The sequence below is a fragment of the Ursus arctos genome, unplaced genomic scaffold (assembly GCF_023065955.2).
Source record: "Ursus arctos isolate Adak ecotype North America unplaced genomic scaffold, UrsArc2.0 scaffold_7, whole genome shotgun sequence".
NCBI lineage: Eukaryota > Metazoa > Chordata > Mammalia > Carnivora > Ursidae > Ursus > Ursus arctos.
In genome coordinates this window covers 74,635,759-74,661,809 of record NW_026623089.1, presented here as the reverse complement: position 1 = coordinate 74,661,809, position 26,051 = coordinate 74,635,759, and the positions used below count along the sequence as shown (strand labels likewise).

The 26,051-nt window shown below is 37.9% G+C and overlaps 1 protein-coding gene across 1 annotated transcript in view; it reads right to left on the bottom strand.

Annotated features, from left to right (window-relative positions):
- Nucleotides 1-26,051, bottom strand: part of PCDH15 (protocadherin related 15) — a 1,631,248-nt gene that overhangs the window by 45,909 nt on the left and 1,559,288 nt on the right. Inside the window, exons 29-30 of the mRNA XM_057308638.1 lie at nt 21,840-22,055; nt 11,921-12,009 (exon numbers count right to left, since the gene is read on the bottom strand). Of these exons, the coding sequence (XP_057164621.1) occupies nt 11,921-12,009; nt 21,840-22,055 (305 nt within the window). The remainder of the gene's footprint in view (nt 1-11,920; nt 12,010-21,839; nt 22,056-26,051) is intronic.

The following is a 26,051-nucleotide window of genomic DNA, read 5'->3' as shown; positions in this document are numbered from 1 at the left end:
ATCACGCCCTGAGCCGAAGGCAGACGCTTAACCTCTGTGTCACCCAGGCGCCCCTAACTAGTTTATAATTTAAACTAGAAATAGTTTAAGTAGCTTTTTACAATAAATGTTGAATTAATAAATTTTGCAATAAATGTTGAAAGGCCTATTTAACTGAATTTTTTTAATGTGCAAATAGCTTTTTTCTTTAAATCATAAACTGCAGTCACCAGTGAAGAACTGGGTCACTTAACTAGTTCATTCTCAAGCCAAGTTTTTTTGGTAGATGCCCCTAAATTTTAATTTACAACATCACTTTATCCAGTTACCTGTATGTACTTCAATGAGTTTCAACTGGACATTGCATTATAAAAAATTATGTTAAAAAAAAAAGCCTTACAGAAATAGCTTTACAGCTGAAGCAGGTATTTATTTATTTATGGCTGAATTACCCTGATTTACCTTTTAGTTTTTCACACTAAAATCATTACAGCAGCCATTTTCTCAATTACTCATTTGCGTGAAGGAGCCAACCTAAAATTACTACTTGATGGAAGTTTCTGTATGCGGGAGAAACCCACTCCCAAGAAAAGGAAGGGTTGGATTTTTTTTTTTAAGATTTTATTTATTTATTTAACAGAGAGAGACAGCCAGCGAGAGAGGGAACACAAGCAGGGGGAGTGGGAGAGGAAGAAGCAGGCTCCCAGCGGAGGAGCCTGATGTGGGGCTGGATCCCAGAACGCCGGGATCACGCCCTGAGCCGAAGGCAGATGCTTAACAACTGAGCCACCCAGGCGCCCCAGGGTTGGATTTTTAATTCACTTTTCCTCCATGCAAAGAGCAACTGGTTAGGAACCCAGCCTGCTGCTGGCCCTTCGATAGAGACTCAAATTAAACCTCTACCACTTGCATTCTGTGTGTCTTGGTGGAAATCACTACTTCTCAAAGCTGTAGGGAACTCATCCGTACTATGGGGAAGGTAATCAGACCCACCTCAAAGTGCTCTGCAGAAGTTAATTAGACAGCACCGATTAAGTGCACAAAACCCAACAGATTAAAAAGAGCACCGCAAAGATGTGTTATTTGTTGTGATGATTACAGAAACTCCTTGCATTTCCTGACTGCAAACCCCACTTAGCCTTTTGGTGCAGTAAATGGGTTGCATTTACCCAGCAACAGAGGGTCCACCCCAGGTACCAGTCATAGTGTTTCAAAAGCCTGGCTGAGAAACTACTGCCGATGGCCACTGGAACCCAAGGCCAGCTTTCCTGACATCCTGTGATTTCCTCTGTGGATATAGACTCTTAGAGACTCCACCCAGACCAAAGCCCAGGAAAGGTTCTGAGAACCACGGGACACCACGTACATCACACTCTGTACATGCATGGTGTCCTGTAGGATTCAGACCTTCCCCTCCAAACTGGCATTTCACTCAGAAATGGTTTTGTCTTTCCACCAGCCCCGGGTGCCCCCCGCCAAATTTTGTAACTGATTCTATTCCTTTTTTTTTTTTTTTTTTTAATTGGTTTGCTTCTTTCTCTTTGGCTCTAACCTGATGAAAACCACATTCCGGACTCCTCAAGCAGCTCTTCAGGGCTTGGTCCCATCACCTCTGTAAATAGTCTCACTCTTGACGTGTTTAATTTCTTTCTATTCTGTTTGCTTCTTTTTATGACTCATGTTAAATGTAGATTACCTTGTTTTATTGTATGAATCACTGTAAAATGCCTGAAATTCTCTTTGAATAGGAGGAACATTAAAAATAATTACATTTAGCATCTAAAACAATTTAGATATAAATGAAAGTATCTAAAATACCATTTATGTTGCTGCTGATACAAATCGAATTTTCTTATATAAACTTATGGTTGAATTTATTTCTCATGTTTAAAAAAGCCGGAGCAGAGACAGAGGTAAATTGTGCATAAATTGGAGACAGTTAAAAGAAGAACCATACATGTAATTAAGAGAGGAGAGGAACTGGCTCTTGCTGATCGGGTGTCTGAACTGAGTAGATGCACAAGGGAACGGTCTATTACCTTATACCACAGGTTGGGACTGATTATAAAAAATAATAAGCTGTTTGGAGCGCCTGGGTGGCTCAGTCGATAAAGTGTCTGACTCTTGATCTCAGCTTAGGTCTTGATCTCAGGGTCATGAGTTCAAGCCCCACGTTGGGCTTCACACAGGGTGTAGGGACTACTTAAAAAAAAAACAAAAACAAAAATAAAAACAGTAAGCTGTTCTATTTGGCAAAATTTCTGCACCATAAAACTTAAAAGAACATGATAGAAGAATTCTGAAAGGAACAAATGCCCACTATGTATTTTAAAAACCTTTATAAAGCAACTGTGACTCATGCTTTAATGGAGCCATCCATAATGATCTTTCACCCTACCTTCGCTTTCTAGTTCTTTCCTGTTTGGTGCAAGCAAATGCCTGAAAAATAAGCTGAATGGAATGCTGTGATATTTGGGAAAAGTAAAACAGATTATGACACTCTACTTTTTTCTGCTTCTCTCTCCAATTTCCCCAATTGTGTTTCCAAAGATTTTTTTGACGAAAAGATAAGTACAACAGGAAGCTGGAAAATGCTTTTTTTTTTCTTTTCTTTACTGTTTTTGTGAATGGATTTTACCTTTGGATTATGAATAAGCACTTTCTTCAAATCACAGGACAGAATATAGCTGTATAAATTAACTTCTTTTATTAACTTTTCTTTTATTAACTTTAATATTTATGTTAATAAGTGATGCTAATAAGTAATAAGTTAATAAGTGAGATATGTACATATATGTATCACAAATCATAAGTTAAAATAAAAATATTAGAGCCAATATACTGGTACCTTCATTATAATTGTCTTTTATGAATTAAACTGATTTCCACCCTCAATCAAAATCTACTTTTTAAGGCTTGCTATTTTAACAGACTACATCCTCCAATATGATTTTTTTAATGCTTATATTTTTCTCACAGAGCAAACAAAAGCAATGAAAGAATGTCTCTATGTGCTCTAAAACTCAAAAATAGCATTTTTAATTGATCTTCCATTAAAATAAGACTTTGAGTGAAGGAAGAGTCTACTCATCTCTTCTTGAGAACAACAGCTATAATTCAAATATGTCAAACATTATTTTAAAATAAAAGCAAAAGTAAAACATCCTCTTTGGAATTACAGAAAGTATTTTGTTTATTTGTTTTGGCTTTGTTTGTTTCCGTAGGTTTGAGTACCAAAATAAATAAATAAATAAATAAAAATAAAAGGAGAAAAAATACTGATTCTCCCAAAATATACCACGTAAATGTTACAGCTAAGCCTATTTTTTTTTTGTAAATGCATATTGCTGAGAAAAATGGGAGAGTGGCAAAATTATATATTTAAATTTTTCTCTATTACATGTACCAGATGGCAAATATTAACTGAGAAAGTCGATTTAGTATCCCTCAGTACTTCTTATTTCTCCCCACAGAAACTAGTATCGTTTTGACTATAAAGATTCTGAAATTTGTTAATTAATGAATGATGCATATTCTGACCATTAAAATACAAAACAAACCCATTCAAAGCAGGGCATCAGCACACATAATTCTTTAATGGATTACTATACAATGGAATCTCCAGAAAAGGCAAACTCGAGGTGGTAAGTCCTTTGTTTCTCGTTAATTCTGCACGTAGGGAAGTATACACTTCATCCTCGACCACCACCGGTTTGAGCTGCGAGGACCCACTGATACATGGGATTTTTACAGGACAGCACCTTCAATATATTTTTTTGTCCTCTATGATTTTCTTACTAACACTTTCTTCTAACTTACATCATCATAAAAATATAGTATATAATCCACAGAACATACAAAATATGTGTTAATCAGCTATGTTACTGGTAAAATTTCCAGTCAACAGCACGATTAGTAGTTGAGTTTTTAGTGAGTCAAAGGTTATACGTGGACTTGAGCCCTATGTTGTTCGAGGGTCAACTGTATATGAATTTGGAAAATCCATAGGACATAAAATGAAAAAATAAGAATTTACCCTAATATATCTGAAAGCTATTATAGGAAACAAAACAGGAAGTACTGTGAATTTGAGCCATTCTGACAGAAGTTTAATCCTTAGTGTAAATCAGTCATTCATGTTGTGCTCTGATAGCATACCTTCAAATAACAACTAAGAATTCATACACAATGGGACATTGTAACCCTCACTAATAGGACGCCTGAGGGGAGAGTTCCCCTCTGGGTAACTATGGTTCCATGCTGTTAGCTCACTACTGACATATTGGGGATAATCAAAAATTTTGCTACACTACATGAAATACAAATTGGACTTCAAATCCCTGTACTTTTCCACATTTCAAGGAATTAAGCTTTAAAGATACTACCACAATATGCATGAGTAACAACACTGAGGCCCTATTTTGTAGAAGTCTAATTGCATTCTGGGCTAGCTTCCATTTTGTAAAGAACCATGACTTCTTACCACGCAGTACGTTCAAGTATTTGTTCTTGCAAAAAGAGATTACTTCTCCTTTTCTGCCAAAATAAAGCCCCAAACTGAGTATTTCAGAAAAAAAATAGCAGATGATTTTGCTTTGTGTAGAAATAAAGAATCACCAAGGCTTTGAATAAAACCAAATCATATTTATGTTTTTTTTCAAAGAATAATGAATTATACCTTGAATATTAAAGAGTAGGATTTCATTTTATGTTGAGTTTGTGTTTTATTTTTACGACTGCCTTCAATTTATTTTGCAGCTATTACAAGCCAATTATAGAAAATGTTGTTTTCAAGAGTTGTATATTGAAATGTCTGTATTTCATTCTGATAGAAATTAGATCATTTATGGTCAGCCTCTGCTGATAACCCTCCAACTTCAACCACATCTTGTGCTAAGTATACTTAAAATCAGCATGTGATTGCCAATACTTACAACAATTTAATTTAGAATGCAGCAGACAAGAAAGACTACACAACTGAAGAAAGTCTCATATACACTAACATTTCGTATATTCCAGCTGCACTTTCATAAGACAGAAGAAAATAACCTTAATGCAGGGCTAAGGAAGTGGCCATGTGGAGGAAATAATGGAGTTTCAATTCATCACTGAGTTGGGAAATCAGCAGAATGATGATGAGAAAGAGAACTGGTGTCAGGACATTTATTGATGGGAACCAAAAATCTTATTAAATAAAGTCAACGCTCTCCAAGAACAGAATACTACTACTTTCCCACATGTCATGTTATCAAATTCTTCAGTGGACAAGTAAGAAAAGTATTTTTTTTTTCCATCTGCTCAGATCCCAAACCAAGCAGTCATTATTGCTTCTTGCCTTTGGTCATACATCTAGTCCCTGACAAGCTTTAAAGGCTGTACCTTGAAAATATATACCCTTGATCTAATTACCTCTCCTTGTGTTCACCTCTACCTTCAGTCCAAGCTACCAACGATCTCTCCCTGGACTCCTTGCTGCTCCAAACCCACAGCTGGTCACCTCATCTTCTACTCAACAACTTTTGAAAACGCGAGCAAGAACATGATTTCTCTGTGCAGAACTTCACAGGGAACACGGGCCAAAAGAAATATAATGCAAATCACATGGAAATTCAAAATTTTTAGTTCCCACATTAAAGGACTGAAAATCAAAATGGTGAGATTAATTTTAAGATATTTATTACACTCAATATATCCAAAAATTATCATTTCAGCATAGAATCCACCTAAAAATATTAATGATATTGTCCCTTTTTTGGGGGGGAGTATCAATTCTTTTAAACCTGGTATGTATATTATCCTTAGATCACCTTCCATTTGGACCTGCTGCACGTTTCAAGCAGTCAGCTGCCCAGTGGCTATTCTACTGGACAATCAGCTCTAAGGACTTTGTATCTTACACAGAATAAGATGTTAAAATTTTCCAAGGGGCCTGTGAGATCGTATATACTCATTTTCTATCTTAATAGGATAAGCACGCTCCTACAGCTGGGTTTTCAAACCAGCAGTGTCCTCTCCTGGGAAAACAGCCTCCACAACCCCCACCTCACACCTCCATCCCCATCACAGTAGCCACATGGCTCTCTCCCGTAATTCCTTTCTGCTTGTGATGAAGGAACAGAAGGCTGGCTGAAGACAAAGCATAAGCTGACACCCCGCAACCTCCCCCTATCCCCACGCCTGGGTGGGATATGTGATGTTCCTCCAGAAAGTTCCCAACTATCTTAATGCTAATGCCTTGCTAGAGAGAAAAACAACCTTAACTTGACAATGGCAAGGCCTCGGTATCCTGTGAGTCTTCTCTAACATATGAAAATCCTTTTGAAACCTCCCTTTTTCCTTACCTCCCCCAACTCCATAGTAAATTATCAGGCACCCCTCACAACCCAGGGCAGCAGCTCTTTCTGCCCATGGGTCCTGTCCCCGTGCTTTAAATAAACCACTATTTTGCACCAAAGATGTCTCAAGAATTCTTTCTTGGTCATCGGCTCCGGACTCCACCCCACTGAATCTTACCTGTATTCCAAAACCACATCACTTGGATTTCAGCTTATCAGAGGACTTTCCTAGGACATCCTATATGAAATAGTAACTTTCTTCCATCATTGCATATCCCTACTTGTATTGGTCTTTATTGCCCTCATATTATTATATATATAAATAACATGTTATATATTTTTTATTTTATACATATATATACTTTTATTTCCTGCTTTCCCCCCAAAAGAATGTAAGCTCCATGGGAACTAATTTACTTTGCTTTGTTCACTGCTAAGTCTCCAGTGCTTACAAGTAACTACTTTTTATTTAATGAATACATTTCCAGCTTCACATATGGATATTAGTACTGAAGAATTTTATTGACTAGCCTGAGACCTCCCAGCTGGTCACTGATGGGCCAGGGACTTGAGCCTAGGGTCCTCTGAACTCAAAAGGAATTGGCTTTCTGGGTAGGGGGGGCAGTTAATAGAACACTTAGGACTTTCACATGAGATTTTCCCCAAAAATGTTTTCTTAAAGGAATCTGAATAGAATAAATTAGCATTTTTTTTTCCAATCTGGGGAGGATAACGCTCTAAATTGGCAAGTTAAAGCACACAGGCTAAATGCAGGCTATTATCTGTTTCTGGAAATAAAGTTTTACTTACACAAGTATTGTCATTAAAATCACTAATGTAAAAGTATTGTTTCTAAATTTTAAATTACTGTAAATATTTAAAAATTATAATGGAAAGAAATAATGTAGTAAAACAATTTAAATAACATTATCAGCATTAGAAAAATTGTTTTAAAATGTATTATTAGTCTACTAACATTAATATTTATAAGATTCCTATCTGTCCTTTTATAGATGGTGTCCTACCCCCACCACCAGCTCTGAGTCAGGAGAGGGTAAGGATGATCATGTTTATTGATTTGCTTTTCCATTTGAACTTTCCCCTCAAGACCAGTCTTTATTACACTGATTTAAGAAGATAAATGCTAGCATTTATTGTTTACTGTTTCATAGGTTCTTTTCCCAAGAGACTTCATAATTCTCCTCCTAGCAATATGTACCTTGGCTAGATTTCTAAAGTATGTTTTGTAACCTTAGTCCAAGGAGCCGTCAGTTAGTTACGCAGGCCCATTTCAGATGCTGTATAAATATTTCATGGAGATGGGTCCTTCTCCACCAAATCAATACCTACTTCAGTAAAGTCCTACAATCGCTGAATTTCTATATTGTATTTAAAGTAAGAGAAGTGTTTGAGCAACTCGTGACCTCAATGATCAATTCCAATTCCTCCTCTAACGCAGGACTTCTAAAAACTCATTCACGTATACTTTTCAAAAATGCCTTTTCTGCGGATTCTTAAAGATTTAAATCTTAGAATCCCAAGCTTCTTTTACTCCTTTGGGCTCCATGATGAAGTAGAAGGAGAACAGAGACACGATGCAAATGTTTCCTACCTTCCTCTTGACACACCCTTGCCAGTGGTCCGCTGATCAGTTGAGTTTCGGTATCCTTATCCTCCCACTTAGCCCACTCCTTAATCTCAAGAATTTTTAAGAGAAACACAAGGCCCACCGAGAGATAAATCCTGAATTCCACCTAAAATACTTCAGAACATAAACATGAAAGGCCACCGGTGGGCACTGATTCTCACTGGAATTTGCTGAATACCTTAACAAGATGTAAAAGAAATGTGTTTCACCAGAAAGGAGCATTGATTAATTCTATAAGCCCCAAATAACAAAAGTCATAAAACAATCTTCAGTAGAGCCATTTAGGTCAGTTTCAGGAGAACAGCGAATAATCATTACCACCACTATGGCAACGCCCCTTTAAAGAAGATTTCTATTTTCTAGGCATTCTGTTCTTTGCCATCAAGGGACACTGACCCCCTCTGCAAAACCTTCCCCGTCATGAAATGAATGTACTAGGTCATTGCATGTTTCTTTTATCAACCCTCCCAGTTTGCACTGATTTTATGCTTACCGAGAAAACTATGGATTATGATCTGGCCTCATTTATGGGTCTGCCTAAAGGAAGAAATAAAAGTGACGATCATACGGAATTTAAGTTTCCCCCTTTGTAGGGTGAGGATGTCTTGGGGGAGATACAGGAAATGGCTTTGGCGATGCTGTGACTTGCCATCAGAGAATGTCTACAGGAATGAGTGTGCTGGTGAGCCTGGCCATTGAAGCAATGAACTCCTACGTTTATTTAACATCCTTACACTGTTTGATCATCCTTACCCTCTCCTTACTCAGAGCTGGGGGTGGGCGGCCAGGATACCATCTATAAAGGGACAGACAGCAGTCTTATAAATATTAACGTTAGTAGACTCATAATACATTTTAAAACATGTTTATAATGTATATAACATTATTTAAAAGTTTTTACATTATTTCTTTCCATTATAATTTTTAACTGTTCACAGTAATTTAAAATTTAGAAACAATACTTTTACATTAGTGATTTTAATGACAATACTTGTGTAAGTAAAACTTTATTTCCAGAAACAGATAACAGCCTGCATTTAGCTTGTGTGCTTCAACTGGCCAAGTCCTGATTTAGAGCGTTATCCTCTCCCAACAGGGAAAAAAAAAAAAAAAAGCTTATTTATTCTCTTCAGATTCCCATTACTGTCATTCTGTGGTTACATGGTTACACGTGTATTTCGATTCTTCCCCCCATGCTCAGGGAGTGTGTGGTGCTGACTGGGGCTGAATCAGATCTAGCAGTCCTTATCACTGCCACTAGCCACGTTCAGAAAGGAATCAGAAAAGCTACAAGCCTATCATTCCAGCCACATGACATTCTGGAAAAGGTAAAACTATGGAGACAGTAAAGATCAGTGACTGCCAGGGGAAGAGAAGAAGGGGGTGGAGACAGGAGGATTTTAGAGCAGTGGATCCATTCTATATTGACGTCATTATACATTAGTTTAAACCCACAGGATGTATGCCACCGAGAGTAAACCTACTGTCAACTATGAATTTGGGGTGATCCCGATGTGTCGGTGTAGGTTTGCTGGTTGTAACAATGTACCAGTCTGGTGGGAGATGTTGATAGGGAGGGAAGCTACGTGTGTGGGGGAAGGGGCATATGGGAATTCTTCTGCTTAATTTCGCTGTGAATATAAAATTACTCTAAAAAAATAGTCTATTTTCCAAAGGGATCAGAAATTTTTGTGCTTAAGGATCTCTAAATTAACACAGATTTTTAAAAATCTACAATAAGGAATCAGGCATGTGCTCACTATGCTTACCACACAAGCAAATTTATATTTGATTCTTTCAAGGCAACATGGGATTACCATTCTTGTTCCAATTTTCTTTTCTTTTTTTTCTTTTTTTCATAAAGATTTTACTTATTTATTTGACAGAGAAGGAGAGAGAATGCGTGCACAAACAGGGGGAGCAGCAGACAGAGGGAGAAGCAGGCTCCCCACTGAGCAGGGAGCCCAATGTGGGACTTGATCCCAGGACCCTGAGATCATGACCTGAGCCAAATGATGCTTTAACCCACTGAGCCACCCAGGTGCCCTTGTTTCAATTTTCAAGATGAGGAGGTGTGTCCCTCAGTGTGAAGTCTCCTGCCTGGAGGTCACATGACTACAATAAGATTCAAACTTGTATGTTTGAACCCATCATCTGAGCTCCATACTAAACTACCCTCTTTGGAAAGAATGGAAGAACTGGGGTCTCTGTCTTTACCGTCCTGATGGGGTCACTAACCTCATTTCTTAGAATATCTGTTATTCCTTGAGAGTCACAATTCCCATTGTCCTGGGTGGCTGATATTGTTTAGTTCTCAACAACAACCCCATGATAGTAGCTTTATTAGTTTCTGTGAACAGATGACTGGAAATGTGATGCAGTCTGGGGAAGATGAAGTAATCTGCCTCAGCTCGTGATTCTAAACCGTTACAGAGCCCAAAGCTCCTTTCACAGGGATACATTTCTTTCAAGACTTGAAAGATGCCTGGTTTTTCTCATTCAGATCTTCATTTCCACTTCAGAGGAAGAAATCATATAACCTGCTATGAAATTATACTTCTTTGTTGTTGTTTTTGTTTTGTTTTGTTTTCATCAATGTTGTCTCACTATGAAAAAGGGGAATCATGATTTTGCTTGTATAAAATTTTCATTCAATAAAATGCTTTAGGTGCCCACTATATGCCTGGAATTTTAGCAATGAAAGATAGGTTTCCTATCCTTATGGAGCTTACACTTTGGTGGGAAGTTGACATATAATGAAAATATTAGATAACGATGTGAAGAAAAATAAAGCAGAATGAAGGGCTAGAGGATGAACGATGTTGTACCATCTTCTGGATGGTACAATCAGAGCAAGCCTGCTTCCACAGATAACACTAAAGCAGCTAAGAGACAGGCGCGATTCCAGGTTTTCTCAGGTGTAATCAGCTATTATTCTGACAAAGGCTAAATGTGTATATAGCCCTTTTGCAGAACCAGACACTGCATGATTGATAGTCCAAGCATACACATTGAAAATCACCTTCTCCATAGGACATTGTACATGACACACAAAGGTTAAGTTTGTGAAACTGCAAGAAATAATTGTTACAGAGCACATAGGTTTTCATTAAGGGAGAAACACTCATGATTCCATCACTGCTTTTCCTATTGTATTTGACACCTAATTACAGAAAGTTTAGCTATCTGATATCTGAAGCTTCTTCTGCCAACTTGGATTGAAAGATACTTTGTTAGAGAGAAGCAGTGATAACTGACATCTGTCAGCCTGAACTCAAGGGAAGACACAGAATAACAAGTGTGTGCCCATATAAAAATTATGAAATGACGTCAGGCTAGGTTCAGGTCGCTTAGAGTGAACTAGAAAGGCACTGTAATAATCCTCAGTACCATTCTGAATATTAGAGAACTGTAGCTTCATAAAGTCACAACTTTGTCTGAGTCAACAGTGACAGGTTAGGTCAAAAGGTACAATGTAGCATATATTCTAGAAGAATCCAAAATATGTATTGTTTAAAATTAATCTTCATGGTTTTTGAAAGGATAAGCTTTAGCCACCTAGATACATCACTTTGAGAAATAGCATTCCTTGGACTAGCTGGATCGCTGAGATAATGAGCTTTTTGAATCATTTGGGGCCACAAAATCAAGATATATACTCTAATAATGAATGTTAGGATTTATTTCTTATAAGCAGTGTTTTAAGATAATGTTGATGCATCAGTCAAAGCATACTGAATAAGATCTTCTCACATCTCATTTCCATACCTATTCGCAGGCACTCTCAGAAGCTTCACATACGTTAAATGAAGCTATCTACTTCAGGAAAAGGGTCCCCTGAATTGTTAAGATGGCATTTTATATGTTTAATCTGAACCCTGTAATGATTAAAAGGATCTAATCCAATAAAATTATAACCATATGAAAATCAATATATAAGTAAAGAAAAATCCATTACTCTGTAAGATCTTCTATCTTCTTTTCCACCAAAGTCGGGGGTACGTTGGAAACGATGACCTGCATGTCCAGCTGATTGACCACAGAAACCTGCAAGGGGGGAAAGCCAGAGCCCGTTCAGAACTCACCAGCATTTCTATAACCTAAACATAACGCTTCTATTTCTTCCCTCCTATGCATGGACCCAGTGGTTTCCCACTTGTCCTGGAGGAATGAATGGTAACTTTAGGTACACAAGCTCCTCTAGATGTTGGGGCAGATGGAGACTGACGCACGATCAGGATTTACTTAGAAGTAAGTCTAACTTACTTAGACTTCCAGCGTGGCTGATTTGTGCTTGTTTGGTTGGTTGGATATTTTCTAACACATGAAAAAGGGTGTGTTTATTTTTCTAAGTAGGTTATTAAAGGACACTCAGGATAATGGAGAACACAGGTTTTACAAATCTCAAGAGATCAATTATCCAGTGTGACTAAGAAGCTGAGATATGACTGGTTCCAATAATTCACTCTATACGATCATCCTACGTAGTCTTCGTGTCTGCTTTAGCCAATTCTATGTGTGTGTGAATAAAGAGATACATTCACATTTACATATGGGACTAAAATGAGCTCATTTTAGCAGCTGTTTACAAATCAATTCTTTTTTTTTTTTTTTTAAAGATTTTATTTATTTATGTGACAGAGAGACAGCCAGCGAGAGAGGGAACACAGCAGGGGGAGTGGGAGAGGAAGAAGCAGGCTCACAGCGGAGGAGCCTGATGTGGGACTCGATCCCAGTACGCCAGGATCACGCCCTGAGCCGAAGGCAGACGCTTTAACGACTGCGCCACCCAGGCGCCCTACAAATCAATTCTATCCTGCTAACATTTATGGAATTCCTTCTGTGACCTTATTTAGAAAAAATGAAAAAAATAGTATTTATTCAGCGTTTATGACCTATCATTTACCTTTTTTCCTCAATACTCGATAGGTTTTCACTCATTTAATTCTAAATACGACCATATCAGCTAGTAATTACTATTATTCTACTTTTTATTTTTCTTAATTATTTTTTAAAAGATTTACTTATTTTAGAGAGAAAGAGAGCAGGGGGAGGCGCAACGGGAGAGGGAAAGAATCTTAAGCAGACTTCACACTCAACATGGAGTGAGACGCAGGGCTCCATCCCACGATCCTGAGATCATGATCTGAGTGGAAATCAAGAGTTGAATGCTCCACTGACTGAGCCACCCAGGTGCCCCCATTCCACTTTTTAAATAAGAAAACTAATAAAGAGACTTTTAATATCTTGGCCCTGATTAAGTGCAGGCTAACTCTAGAACACATGCTCTTTACTAATAACCAATATGGATACAGAAAATATAAAGTTAAATTGCATATTGTCCTGCACATATATTACGACCCACTAAAAATGTATAAATGCATAGTCACCGGAACTATGAATTGAATGCTCTGGATTAGTACAGTATTTTGCACCACACATCTGAATATAATTTATACTACGGAACAACTTCATGTTGGCATGTATTTTTAATATAGGCTCCAGGTTCTCTACATATGGTTGTGCATCAAAGCCCTATCAGAAGTCACTAACTCAAAGGTCTTCAGGAACCAGTCATGTAACATAAATGAGGGAAGTAGCCAAAAGTGTGAAATGATAGAAATGGGAGTGTGATGAATCAGAGAGCCCACGACTCATCTCTAATGAATATTGCCATGTGGGAGAAAAGGTCCGGATTTGCTGGATCTATTTTCCAAGAGAAGAAATCCAAAATATTATATGAAATATTTCAAATAAATAGAAATCTTTCAAACCATGTGTGAGTCTCATAATTCATGTGTACAGACTATATTAAGTCAGGGGTCTGATTATCACCTAGGAGCAAACAGTTCATACAAGCAGTTCCAATCCTGTACCTCTAACTCATTATTGGCATCTGGGACCATATGTCCAAAATTCCCAAAAACATGTGCATGGATCCTGATTGTGGCTTTACCAAAAAATAAAAAGAAAGAAAGAAAAAAAATCTGACTTCATTAGAAAAAGGGTTTAACATACTTTTGGTGTAACTTTGTCTTTTATTATGGGTTCCCTTTCTTTCCTGGTCTCAATCTGAATTAAGAAACCCTAAAGAAGGTCAAAGACACAAGGTGGAAAGAGCTGGAGTCCCTAAATCTCCATTTTCTGGAATGCTGTCAAGAATACCACCCAATCATATATACTCTTATTGTGTCCCCTGAGAGAAAAATAAAATTTGTTATGTTAAGCCTCTGACATTTTTTGGAGTTTTTGGTTACAAAATCAGCCTACCATGGCAAACACCCAAGGATCTATTATGTATGAGTGTTAGGTTCTTACTAATTATAGGGCAAGGAAAAACTAGAAGATTAGTTATATGTGGGTGCAGGGAAGTGGTAGGATTTCCTTTTGTGTAATTATGTTTTGAAGTTTCAGAAGCTCGTTTACAAGAAATCTTTTGGAAAGAAATCAATTCATGCGCTAGGGACTCAACCTGGGAGCAAAATTTGGCCTTGATGATAGTAATAACTCTATCATTTGTCTTTTAAGGAGAGTTGGTACTTTCTTTTTATTCAGAAGGATAAAGTACTTACTCAAGGGAATTTTTAATTTGCTAATGAGTTTTGGGGTTAAATTCTATCTGAACTAACAAAATGAATTAAGATTTAAGATCCTCCCGGGGCGCCTGGGTGGCTCAGTCGGTTAACTGTCTGCTTTCAGCTCAGGTCAAGATCCCAGGGCCCAGCGTCAGGCTCCCTGCTCAGCAGGGAGTCTGCCTCTCCCTCCTGCTTGTGCTTTCTCTCTGTCCGATAAATAAATAAAATCTTAAAAAAAAAAAAAGATTTAACTTCCTCCAGAATATATACATTATTAAGCTCACAATTTATCAATAAGATTTTTTGATCTTAACTTTTGAAGACATACTTTTGTACTCTTAAGATAAAAAATAATGTAGTTATAATTCTGATAAAAATAACAAAATTCAGATTGCATGTAACTCCAAAAGTATTTGTCTCAGACTAACCTATAAATACTTTAAAAGTTTTATATCTCCTTAAAAGTATAATATATGATTTACGGAGAACACATACATTTTTCACTATACGCCAACCAAGAGAATAAGCTGATAGAGCTTAAATTTTGATCTTTCAAAGAAATGTTACAATCCTGAATCTTGGCTTCATTTATCATCTATAACAAAGGTATTTACATGTTTAAGATTCCTATATTTTATTTATGTTACTTTCCTAGTAGAGTATGCAAATATTTCTGGAAATACACCTGTCAGTTTATTATACCAACCATAACAATTCTGCTTATAAAATTCTACTTATAAAGACTTTTTAAAAACATATTCTATCATTGTTGGGATCAATCTCTGTAATGCATTAAAATTATGAGCAACAGTCTAAAGAAGGAAAAGTAACATTTGTGAAGCACAACGTTCTAAAACCAGAACTTGCCAGTTTACAAATTCTATTATTTCTAAGTCCTTTTAATCCTTCTTCATAAATTTCTTAGCTTTCCTTTTTTTCCCCTTCCATTTGTTCCAGTTTAGACAGTGCTGTCCAATTAAAAAAAAATTAATGTAAGCCACACATACATGCCCGATATGTCATTTTAAATATGCTGGTACCCACAATAGAAAGATAAAAAAATAGTGAGTCATTTAATAATACATTTAACCCAATATATTAATATATTATTATTCTCACACATAATGAGTACAAAACATCTTATTAAGGAGACATTTTACATTTTTTATACCAAGTCTTTGAAACTCAGTGTGTGTTTTATGCTTATAATACATCTCAATGTGACATAATGACAAAGGCAAGTGCTCAGTAGCCACACAGGACAAATAACTCACACTCTGGGCAGCAAAGCTCTAGAGACCCTCACCATCTCTTGCTTAGACTGGTCACTGTCTCTCCTGACTGGCCTCTGGTGCAATGTCATTTCTCTTGAAAAGGAAGAGGCAGCTTAATAATCCTTTTTAGAGAGTGTTGTATAGTCTTTGATACTACACCCAAACCCGTGGTAGTCAAATAGTAGTTTCGGTGTGAAATTGAAAATTGGGTTTAGCTACGTTAAAACCTACTTCTCTATTTTGCACTTTGAGTGGATCTTTACCCACAGTGATGTTTTAACATCATGAATTGGTCCTTTGGAAAATACTGGTTCATTGAATAATGCAGATTTTTCAAATACTGACACATTACATTACACGATATCAAGAAAAAAATCACATTCTTTAATATGCCCATTGATCTCATCATCTTTAAGTAATGGGAAGCTGTCAAACTCACAGTGGTGAGTGAATACAAGTTTCCAATATTCTAATTTGTGGTTTTGGATGTTATCATTAGCAGCAAACACTGTCTGTTGTGTTCCTTAAATTGGCTATCTCACTTTGTTCATATTCAAGTTTGAATAATCATATTTTATCTCGTTATTTTTTTTCAAATAAAAAGCTATTCCTCGAAAAAAAACCCCAGCAAATTCAGCTTGCATAGAGCTTTTCCTTGAGACTACAATTTACTTCCTTTTACAGCAGAAATGCTTTCTGCATACTTCCCACTTCATTACAGAAAATATTGAAAAGGTGTTTAGTCACGAGTGGAGATTTGTTAAAATTAGTAAGTTTTACTGCTTATGAATAAGGGCACTTTTCAGGCTTTTTTTTTTTTTTTCCTTTGTGTATGACTCTGAAGGATACAATGAAAATAGTGGTGCAAATACAATATAGTAAAACATCAAACAATGTCCTAGCATTCTCACTAAAAAAAGGTTCTGACCATACTGAACCCTGAAATGATTTGGGGGATCCTCGTGTTCCATGGACCACACTTCGAGAGCTGCTAACCTACATTGTATGAGAGAAGCCATTCATCCATTGAATAGGCAATGAGTGCTCACTGTATGTCAGGAATTATTCTAGGCACTTGAGATACATCAGGGAATAAAATAATTAAAAACAAACCAAAGAAACTCTCCTCATGGAGTTTTCATGGGGAAATATGAACATGAATATTGTAAGTCCACTGTAAAGAGCAAACAGTAAAGAGCTGTGGAGTGACACAGTAGGGCTGCAACACTAAACTGGGTGGTCGGGGTAGGCTTCACTGTGAAATACATCCTTGCAAATATCTGCAAGAGATGAGGGAGCTGGTCATGAACACATTTGTGGAAAGAACAGCAGCACTGCATAATCTCTAAAGTGAGGACGTGTCTGGCTGTTTGGAAAACAGCAAATTGGCCAGTATTACTGGATCTGAATGAGTTAGATGGAGAATAGTAGAGATGAAGTCATTGAAGGCCTTCTAACTACAGAAGGTCACCTTCTAGAATGACCTAACTTCTCTGAAAGAACCTGGGGGGAGATGAGAAGATTTTGAGCAGAGAAATAATAGGACCTGGCTTACCTTTTAAAGGAACACTTTGCTGCTAACAACAGACTTGAGTGGGGTAAGAGCGGAAATATGGGGGCACGTTAATGATCAGGTGAAGTATGATGGTGGTTTCAACCATGCTGTCACAGGAGAAGTGTCGAAAAATGTACAGATGATGTATAGACAGCATATATGAATACAACAGTATTTACTGAGGGATTCAGGGAGTGATTTAGGAGAGAACGCAATCAAGAACTTTTTAGCCTAGGTAACTCAAAGATGATCTAGTCACCAGTAAAACTGAGGAGTTTAGGAAGACTACAGAGGGAATGCGTGTGATGAGGAACAGGAGCTCAGTTCAGGAAACATTAAACAGGCATCCTTTAAGACATCCCAGCCTTACTGTTGCATGTGCACACAAATGTATGAACTTGCTGTTGAGAAATGAGCTTTGGGGCCAAGACATAAATGTGCTATTTTTTTTTTTAGCACGTAGATGACATTTTACAGTTTTACTGGTTACTGAATGAGTTGACTGAGTCAGTGGTAGAGGTAGAAAAGAATTAATGTCTGCCCTGGAAGAAACATCAATATGAAGAGGTTAGGAGAAGATGATGAACCAGCCAAGGATACTGAGAAGGGATGGACAGTGAGGTAAGAGATGAACGAGTAGAATAACCAGTGCGTTAGTCACAGGGACGTCGTGGATGGCGGTGACATAAGAGTTCTGGTAAGTGCTGGGAGTGGATTTATAATTAGAGACGGTTTAAGAGAGATTGCATGGTGAGAAATTAGAGTTCACCCTGGCATCAATTTGTGTCTGGAAAGAGGAACATAGAAATGGAGTGGGAGTTGGGAGAAGATGTAGGTCAAGACGATTATTATTATTATTATTATTATTATTATTATTATTATTATTATTTTGAAGCTAGGACAAAAGCATGGTTATGAGAACAATCAAATGAAGGGGAGACATACTGTTAACTTATAAGAGAAACGGGAGAGCTGCAGAAACAATGTCGCAGAGCTGCAGGGCGGGAAGTGGATCTGTTGTACAGGTGGAAGGGAGGGTAGGAGCATGGAGAACTCATCTAAATGAGCAGGAAAGGGGTGCCTGGGTGGCTCAGTTGGTGAAGCATCTGCCTTCGGCTCAGGTCATGATCTCAGGGTCCTGGGATAGATCCCTGCATCAGTCTCCCTGGGAGACTGCTTCCCCTCTGCCCCTCCCCCTACTCATGCTTTTCTATCAAATAAATAAATAAAATATTTTAAAATTTTTTTAAATGAGGAAGAAAGAAGGCAAAGAAAATATTGGTATAAATTCTGGTAAGTAGACTGGTGGGATTGCAGAAGTAGCCTTCTAAAAGCTTTGATTTTATCTTTCAGTGAAACAGAATGGCAATTAATTAGGCAACAGCAGGATGAGGAAGATACTGGAGGACTACACGGAAGGGGCCCTTCTAGGAGAGAAGTATGGATGGACTGGGAAGCATAGTGTGGTTATGGGACCACACAAGCACTCACTTGGGGGCTTTCGTTATTAATTGAAAATAAGACTATACTTGGGGCGCCTGGGTGGCTCAGTCAGTTAAGCATCTTACTCTTGGTTTCGGCTCAGGTCATTATTTCAGGGTCATGAGCCTAGTGTCGGGCTCTGTGCTTAGTGGGGGAGTCTGCTTGGGATTCTCTCTCTCCTCCCTCTGCCCCCACCCCCACATGCTTTCTCTCTCTCTTTCTCTCTCTAATAAATAAATCATTAAAAAAATAAAGGAAGACTATACAGTTGTGTATATTTTTGAGGATATATTCAGCCTGACTATAGGTCTGGAGAGAGGAGAATGTTGGAATTATTTAGTTATGGTTTTGCCCAATGAATATGACGTTGGGAGAAAGGGCAAGGAAGTTCAAGTCTTATGTGGCTGAGTGGTTATGGCACTCACTATTGTACTATAAGTTAGTATGCAGAAGAGGGAAACCATGGCAGTATGGGGGTGGGGTTGGCAGTTAAAATATATTATGCTAAATGGACTGAAGGTCCTGGTGGAGACCCAGAGCGCTGGTGTTAGCTGGATGCATTCAGTGTTAACATTCAAAGACTGGGAGGTCTGAAATGGAGATTATAGAGGGGACACATTAACTGGTAATGGCAAAAATCATGGGTTTTTAGTGGTTGCAACAGGGAGGAGGGTGAAGTCATTACAGGAGAGGCATTGAAGGAACTGTACATTCAGCATCCTGGAGGAATCATCTGTGTGTAATAAAATTGTCCCAAATCTGGAATTGCTGGAAATGGTTAACAGTAACCAGAAGCTAAACTCTCTGAGCATGTTGGAGACAGACACGAGGTTTGGGAGACTGCAGCAATAATGTGAGGGGGCCAGTGAGTCACAGGGGCAGGTGGGGAGAATCAAGGCTTGGTTCAGAGGAAGAGGGAAGGAGCCATGTCCTGCATGAGGGTCCTCCTCTGCCAGCATGTGGTCTGGGCAAACAAACAGGAGAGGAGGCAAAGGAAAGTCACTGCTCCTGGAAGACATCCATGCAAATGGTATCCTTAGGGGAGAACCAGATTCCCAATAAGCAAGGTTTCATCCAACTTAAAAATCTTACCTTCACTCACTCCTACTAAAAATTTTCCAATGCTTTCCCACTACTTTTAGAAAGGAGTTCCAGTACTTTCAATACAGCCTACGGCTATCATGGGAGCCACCCACCGCATGTCCAGCGGTGGCTCTCATTCACTCTGCCTCACTCCGATTCCAGGCAGAGAAAACACCTGTTGGGTCTTCAGGCTGCCATCCTTTCTCTTCCTTCCTGTTCTGGTACACGCTGTTCCCTCTACATCAAAATTATTTCTCTCCACATCTCCCTTCTCTTGACTGAAAGGATTTCTGATCTTACCATAAAAATGGTTTTGCTAGGAAGTTTTCCATATATATATATATATATATATATATATATATATATATATATATATATAATTTATAAATATATCACATTATGATTACTTTGAAAAACTCTTTCTTTCTAAATGTATTTTGGGTAATTTTAAAGGTATACTTTTAAATTTCCACACAATAGTTCACAGAGTCAAATAAAAAACCCATAAACTTCACATTGTTCATGTCCATATTACGTAGATAACCTATATAGTTATGTTTTATTTATGCAACTATAGTTTTTTTTAAGACTTTATTTATTTGACAGCAAGAGAGCATAAGCTGGGGGGAGAGGCAGAGGGAGAGGGAGAAGAAGGCTTCCTGCAGAGCAGGGAGCCTGACACGGGGCTTGATCCCAGGACTCTGGGATCATGACCTGAGCCAAAGGCAGATGCTTCACCAACTGAGCCACCCAGGCGCCCCCGTTATTGTAGTATTTTATTTATCCTTAGTGTGGTGACCTTACTGTCTAGCCTGAGAGCACCACATTGTGCGGTCCTGAAATAAGGGGAAGGGAGATAGCAATGTTATGCACATTAGGTTTACAGGTCTTCACTCAATTAAAAATCAATGTCAAGTTTAAAGTCTTCTATGTCAAAAGCTTCTTGGCTTAGATTGGCCTTTGCTTATTCTAGTGCAGCTTTCTTGCTCTAAAGGAGGACATCCTGGCCTTCATACCCACCACGGTCATGGCAGTTGGTCTTCATGATGATCTCTTTAGAAGAAAAATGTGACCTATGATGTCTATGTATATGAGAAGGTTAAACTTGTCCAGAGAACTAACGGAGGGGAACTGTGAAAATGAAGATCTAATAAGATGTAAACAGCAGAAAATAAAAAAAACTATACTTGATTCTGTCTTCCTGTGACAAGTATTTCCTGTAGTAATTATAACTTATAATGTTTACTAGATTCATCAAAGTCCAAACAATCCATGCTTCCAAGTTGGCAGAAATTTCATAGGACAGAAGAATTGGTTTGAATAGCTTGAATAAACAGCAATGTCAAACTGCCCTTGGGAATACTCTACCACAAAGATTGTGTGCAGCCTAAGACAAAGACGAGAAAAGTGGTATTTGCCATCATTGGGGATTTTGGTAAAAGAAGGAAATTACATCTATTGGAACACGAATTTGCTCCAAGACATTTCCTTTTGTTTTCTTAACTACGAAAGGTCTAAAAGGAATCTAAACAGTAATAAAAATTTCATACATTTAATTTCTACAGTACAACACGGTGAAGCATTTAAAAATTTTGAGTAGCACCAGCCAATTCTATATTAAAAATGCAATCTACAGACCAAATGCAAATCCAACACTTGCGGAACTGCTGTCACAGTCATATATGAAAACATATTACGATGTATTTCCCAAATGTCAAAAAAATACACAGCTTTAAAGCAATACCTTTTATAACCCAAACTGTGGCTACCAACAACCTGGATGAAAATTAATCACATTTATGTTTTAGAAAACCTATTTCGAATAAATGCAAAAGTTCCGTGAGTTGGAAACATCGACCACAGACTAGCAGGTGCACATGCCTCCCGTAATCAGGTCAATCTACTTACCAGGACATCTGCTTTACCGCTCAGCCCCTGCCCATAGTTGTCAGTCGCGATGACTTGGAACTTGAAGTAGGACCTCCTCATGTTGTGAAAGAGCATAGCAGTTTTGATGAGCCCCGTATATGTTTCCACCACAAATCCTTCTTTTCCCTCTTTAATGGGTGGAATAATGAGTCGGTATGCCATGGCGCTGTAATTGCCAGTATCTTTGTCGGTAGCCTAGGAGGGAAAAGACACAGGGTATAATAAATAAGCAGGAAAAAAACAACCTGTATTCAAGGGCTTATTTCTGTTTCTAAAACTGATGTTCTTTTGTAATAATAACACAATACAACCCTCCTAAAAGTCTATTGTTCTGGGTATCCTTATGTAGGTTAACAGGCTTTGTGTCCACAGGGTGAATGGTTGTTATTAGAATGATGACTACTCAATTGTGAATAGGAAGGACACAGACTCTGTTGTAACAGAGTCCAGCCTGGTGAATTAAGTGTTTTGATTGGCATGTCTGAAGGGTTCGACTCTGGGCTGTGATCCAAATTGGTTAAAGGATGGCACGATTGTTTACCTAGCCATTGTCTTGTGTAATAGGCATAGCATGTGACAGTCGTTGTGATCTAGCCTATTTCCTGAAGGGGAAAAATAAAATAACGCACTAAAAGATCTCAAATGACAGTAAGAGAAAAGTTCAGAGTTTATTAACCAATAAATCCATATTAGTTAATGCCATGTCATAATTAGAGAAGGTTAGAATCTAATCCAGGTTCCTTTTTAATCATTCCATATCCTAATTAACCAGATTTGTTCCTAGTTGTAGGTACTTACGATCTACATGTTAAGGTTTCTTAACATTTAGAATTTAAAAGAGGAAATAGTTGTTCAGAAATTATTACGATTTTTTTAAATTGAAGTGGTGAATATCATCTACTTGTCTACTTCTATGGCTTCTACTTTGGAGATTTTTCAGAATGTCGATTTGAGAATTATTTCATAATGGAAAATTTGGAAGAGGAATGATGGCTATGAGAGTCTCAGTGAATTTATACAAGGCCACATACACCTTATTATTATTATTATTTTAATGTTCGGTTACTCTTATTTTTACTAAAGATATTATTAAATATGTATCAAGAATTTTTGACTTGCCATTATAATGCTAAGGATTCTATAAAACATCATCTTCTTTAATAAAAACTCTGAGGAATGCATTATTCCAATTACACAAGTTAGTGCTGTCCAAGAGAACTTTCTATGATGAAGGAAAAGCTCTGTGTTCTGTCCCACACAGCAGCCATTAGCCACATAGGGCTACTCAACACTTGAAATGAGGCTAATGGGACTCAGAAATTGAAATTTGAATTCTCACTAAATTTCAACAGCCAAGGGCTCCATACTGAGTGGTAAAGTTGGGATATAAATAATGATAATAACAGCGAATGTATATTAAGAGTTACCATTAGCTTCATTCTCCAGCTTCAAATTCTATATATGTGCTTAACCACGGAAAACAATTCAGGATAACTCTAACCAGCTAGTAAACAAACAGATATTTCACTTTGGGATAAAATATTTTTTTGAATTTTCTAAGAAGTCAAAATTCTCAGCTTAAGACCAGCTCATCTCCGCAGACGGTCTGTATGTTTCACAGAATGGCAGATCTTAGTTTTTGGCATTAGAGGGACAGTAATTAGATTTCAACATTAGATCACATTATCAACAAAAGGAGAAGAACAAAGGAAAAATAGTTATCAAAGTGTTTCTTTTTAAGCTTTGAACTCAGGGTTCATTTAATAAAGGATAGATAAGAAATGAAAAGCACATTTCCAACTAAAATTAAAATCAGAGTTTGAATCAAGTAATCAAAGACATTTCTTTAACATACTAGGAGCAAACTTGGGACTAATGCCAAATATGTCAAAGATCTGGTTGAATATTATCCTTTAACTTAAAATTAGCATGGGTGTTTCCACTGAAATAAATTTTTTACCGTTAATGCAAATGACAGTGAGGTATAAAAAATGTGCACAACAATGGACAAATCATAAGTAAACAGCTCAGTAAAATTGTGCAAACTATACACACCCATGTGATTAGCACCTCCATCAAGAAAGCTTTACCACCATCCCAGAATGTTCTGTCTTTCCAGCCATACCCACTCCCCAGGAAACCACTGTGCTTATTTCTAAATAAATAAACTGATTAGTTATGACTATTTTTATTTTTTCAATTTTTAAAAATTTATTTAAAATATTTTATTTATTTATTTGTCAGAGAAAGAGAGAGATTGAGAGAGAGCACAAGCAGGGGGAGGGGCAGAGGGAGAAGCAGACTCCCTGCTGAGCAAGGAGCCTAATGCTGGACTTGATCATGACCTGACCCAAAGGCAGCTACTTAACCCACTGAGCCACCCAGGTGCCCCTAGTTATGCTTATTTTTAAACTTTATGTTGATGGGATCACACTATATGTTCTCCTTTCTCTCTGAATTCCTCTACTCATTTTTGTGTTGTGAGATTTTAAATCTTTATATTTTTAGAATTTTATAGATATCTTAAATCATTTTATTTCATCTTTACCATAATACCATGAAATATACATTATTATTCCCTATTTTATCTGAAGAACCCGAGACTCCGGTAGTTCTAGATCTTATCCACTTAGCTATTCTATGCTTCAGGATTTGAATTGTGGTCATTCCGACTCTAGAATCTAAGTCCAATTTGCTGCATCCCCACTCTCAAGTACTTACGACTAACATTCATGGGCCTGTGCTTTTCAAAAAAAGAATTAAATTTTTATAATAGAAGTATAGTTGATGTGAGGTTGGGAATATAGGTGAGGCTCAGTGGGGTGGAGTCCGGAGCTGACGACCCAGACTTGAGACGCCTTTGGTGCAAAACTGGTGGTTTATTAAAGCACGGGGACAGGACCTGTGGGCAGAAAGAGCTGCTGCCCCGGGTTGTGAGAGGTGGCTGATTATATACCATGGGGTTGGGGGAGGTGAGGAAAAGGGGAGGTTGAGAAAGCACTTTCGTATGTTGAAGAAGACTCTGGACACTGGAGGCCTTGCTATTGTCAAGCCAAGGCTGTCCCTCCCTCTACTGAGGAACTAAGATTAGGACAGTTGGGAGTCTCCCGAGGAATGATCACAAGTTCTTGTCCATGGGCTTCAGGTTTAAAAGTAATTCCATTTTATTTACATTTCCTTCTGCCTCAGCCTCCTTCAATTTTATGGAGGGGGTGGTAACGTTAGGGCTCCAGGAAACTGAATTATGGGTCTCTGGAAGTTAGGCTATTGATAAGAAAGCTGCTTCCTTGTAAATCACTAGGACATGTGTAAACTGAGGGAGACTCAGGTCTTGCAGGACTGTGATCTCTGTTAGTTAACCATTTCTTTTTCTTTTCCCCAGCTTTTGGGCAGCCAGGGGTGCCTGAGGAATGTCCCGTACATCCCATGGGGGCGGGGGTGCAGGGCGTCAGTTTCTGCTTTGTCCTCAGCTTGCCTTCTGTTCCCTCATCAGTTGACACACAATGTGACATTAGTTTCAGGGATACGACACAGTGATTCAACATCTCTATGTGCTCCCCACACGTGTACCGACCATCTGTCACCATACAGTTCTATTGCAGTATCATTGATATCCCTTAACCCCGTGACTTATTCATTCCATAGAAGCCTGTGTCTCCCATCTCCTCTCCCCTCCCCTCTGGCAATCCTCCCTTTGTTCTCTGTATTTATAGGTCTCACTCTGCTCTTTTGTTTTTTTAGATTCTACATATGAGTGAAATCATATAGTATTTGTCTTTCTCAAATAAACCTTTGTATTTTAAAATAAACCCCGCACCACAATACAATCACATTTAGAAAAGAAAAGGTGGTTACACTAAAATCACATGATTGCTTAGTACATTAAGTTTCTCTGTGCAGTTCTTACGGACGAACTACCAATTTCAATAAACAAGGAATTTCACTTTCTAGTAGTCCTAATTTATTAAGTTAAGACAATCACAAGGTAGCCATATTTTAAGTTAACAGGTTAAGGTGCATTTAAAAATACACTGAGCCAGGAGGGAAGCGAGGCTCGGGAAACAAGTTGACTGAAGTAAGGCCATTTTGGTTTTAGGATAACCTTTAACCTTAAAGTCAGGTCATTTAAAAAAAAAAAAAGCAGGTCATAAAAAGAATCACGATCCGACTCATGGAAGACTACCAGGCCCC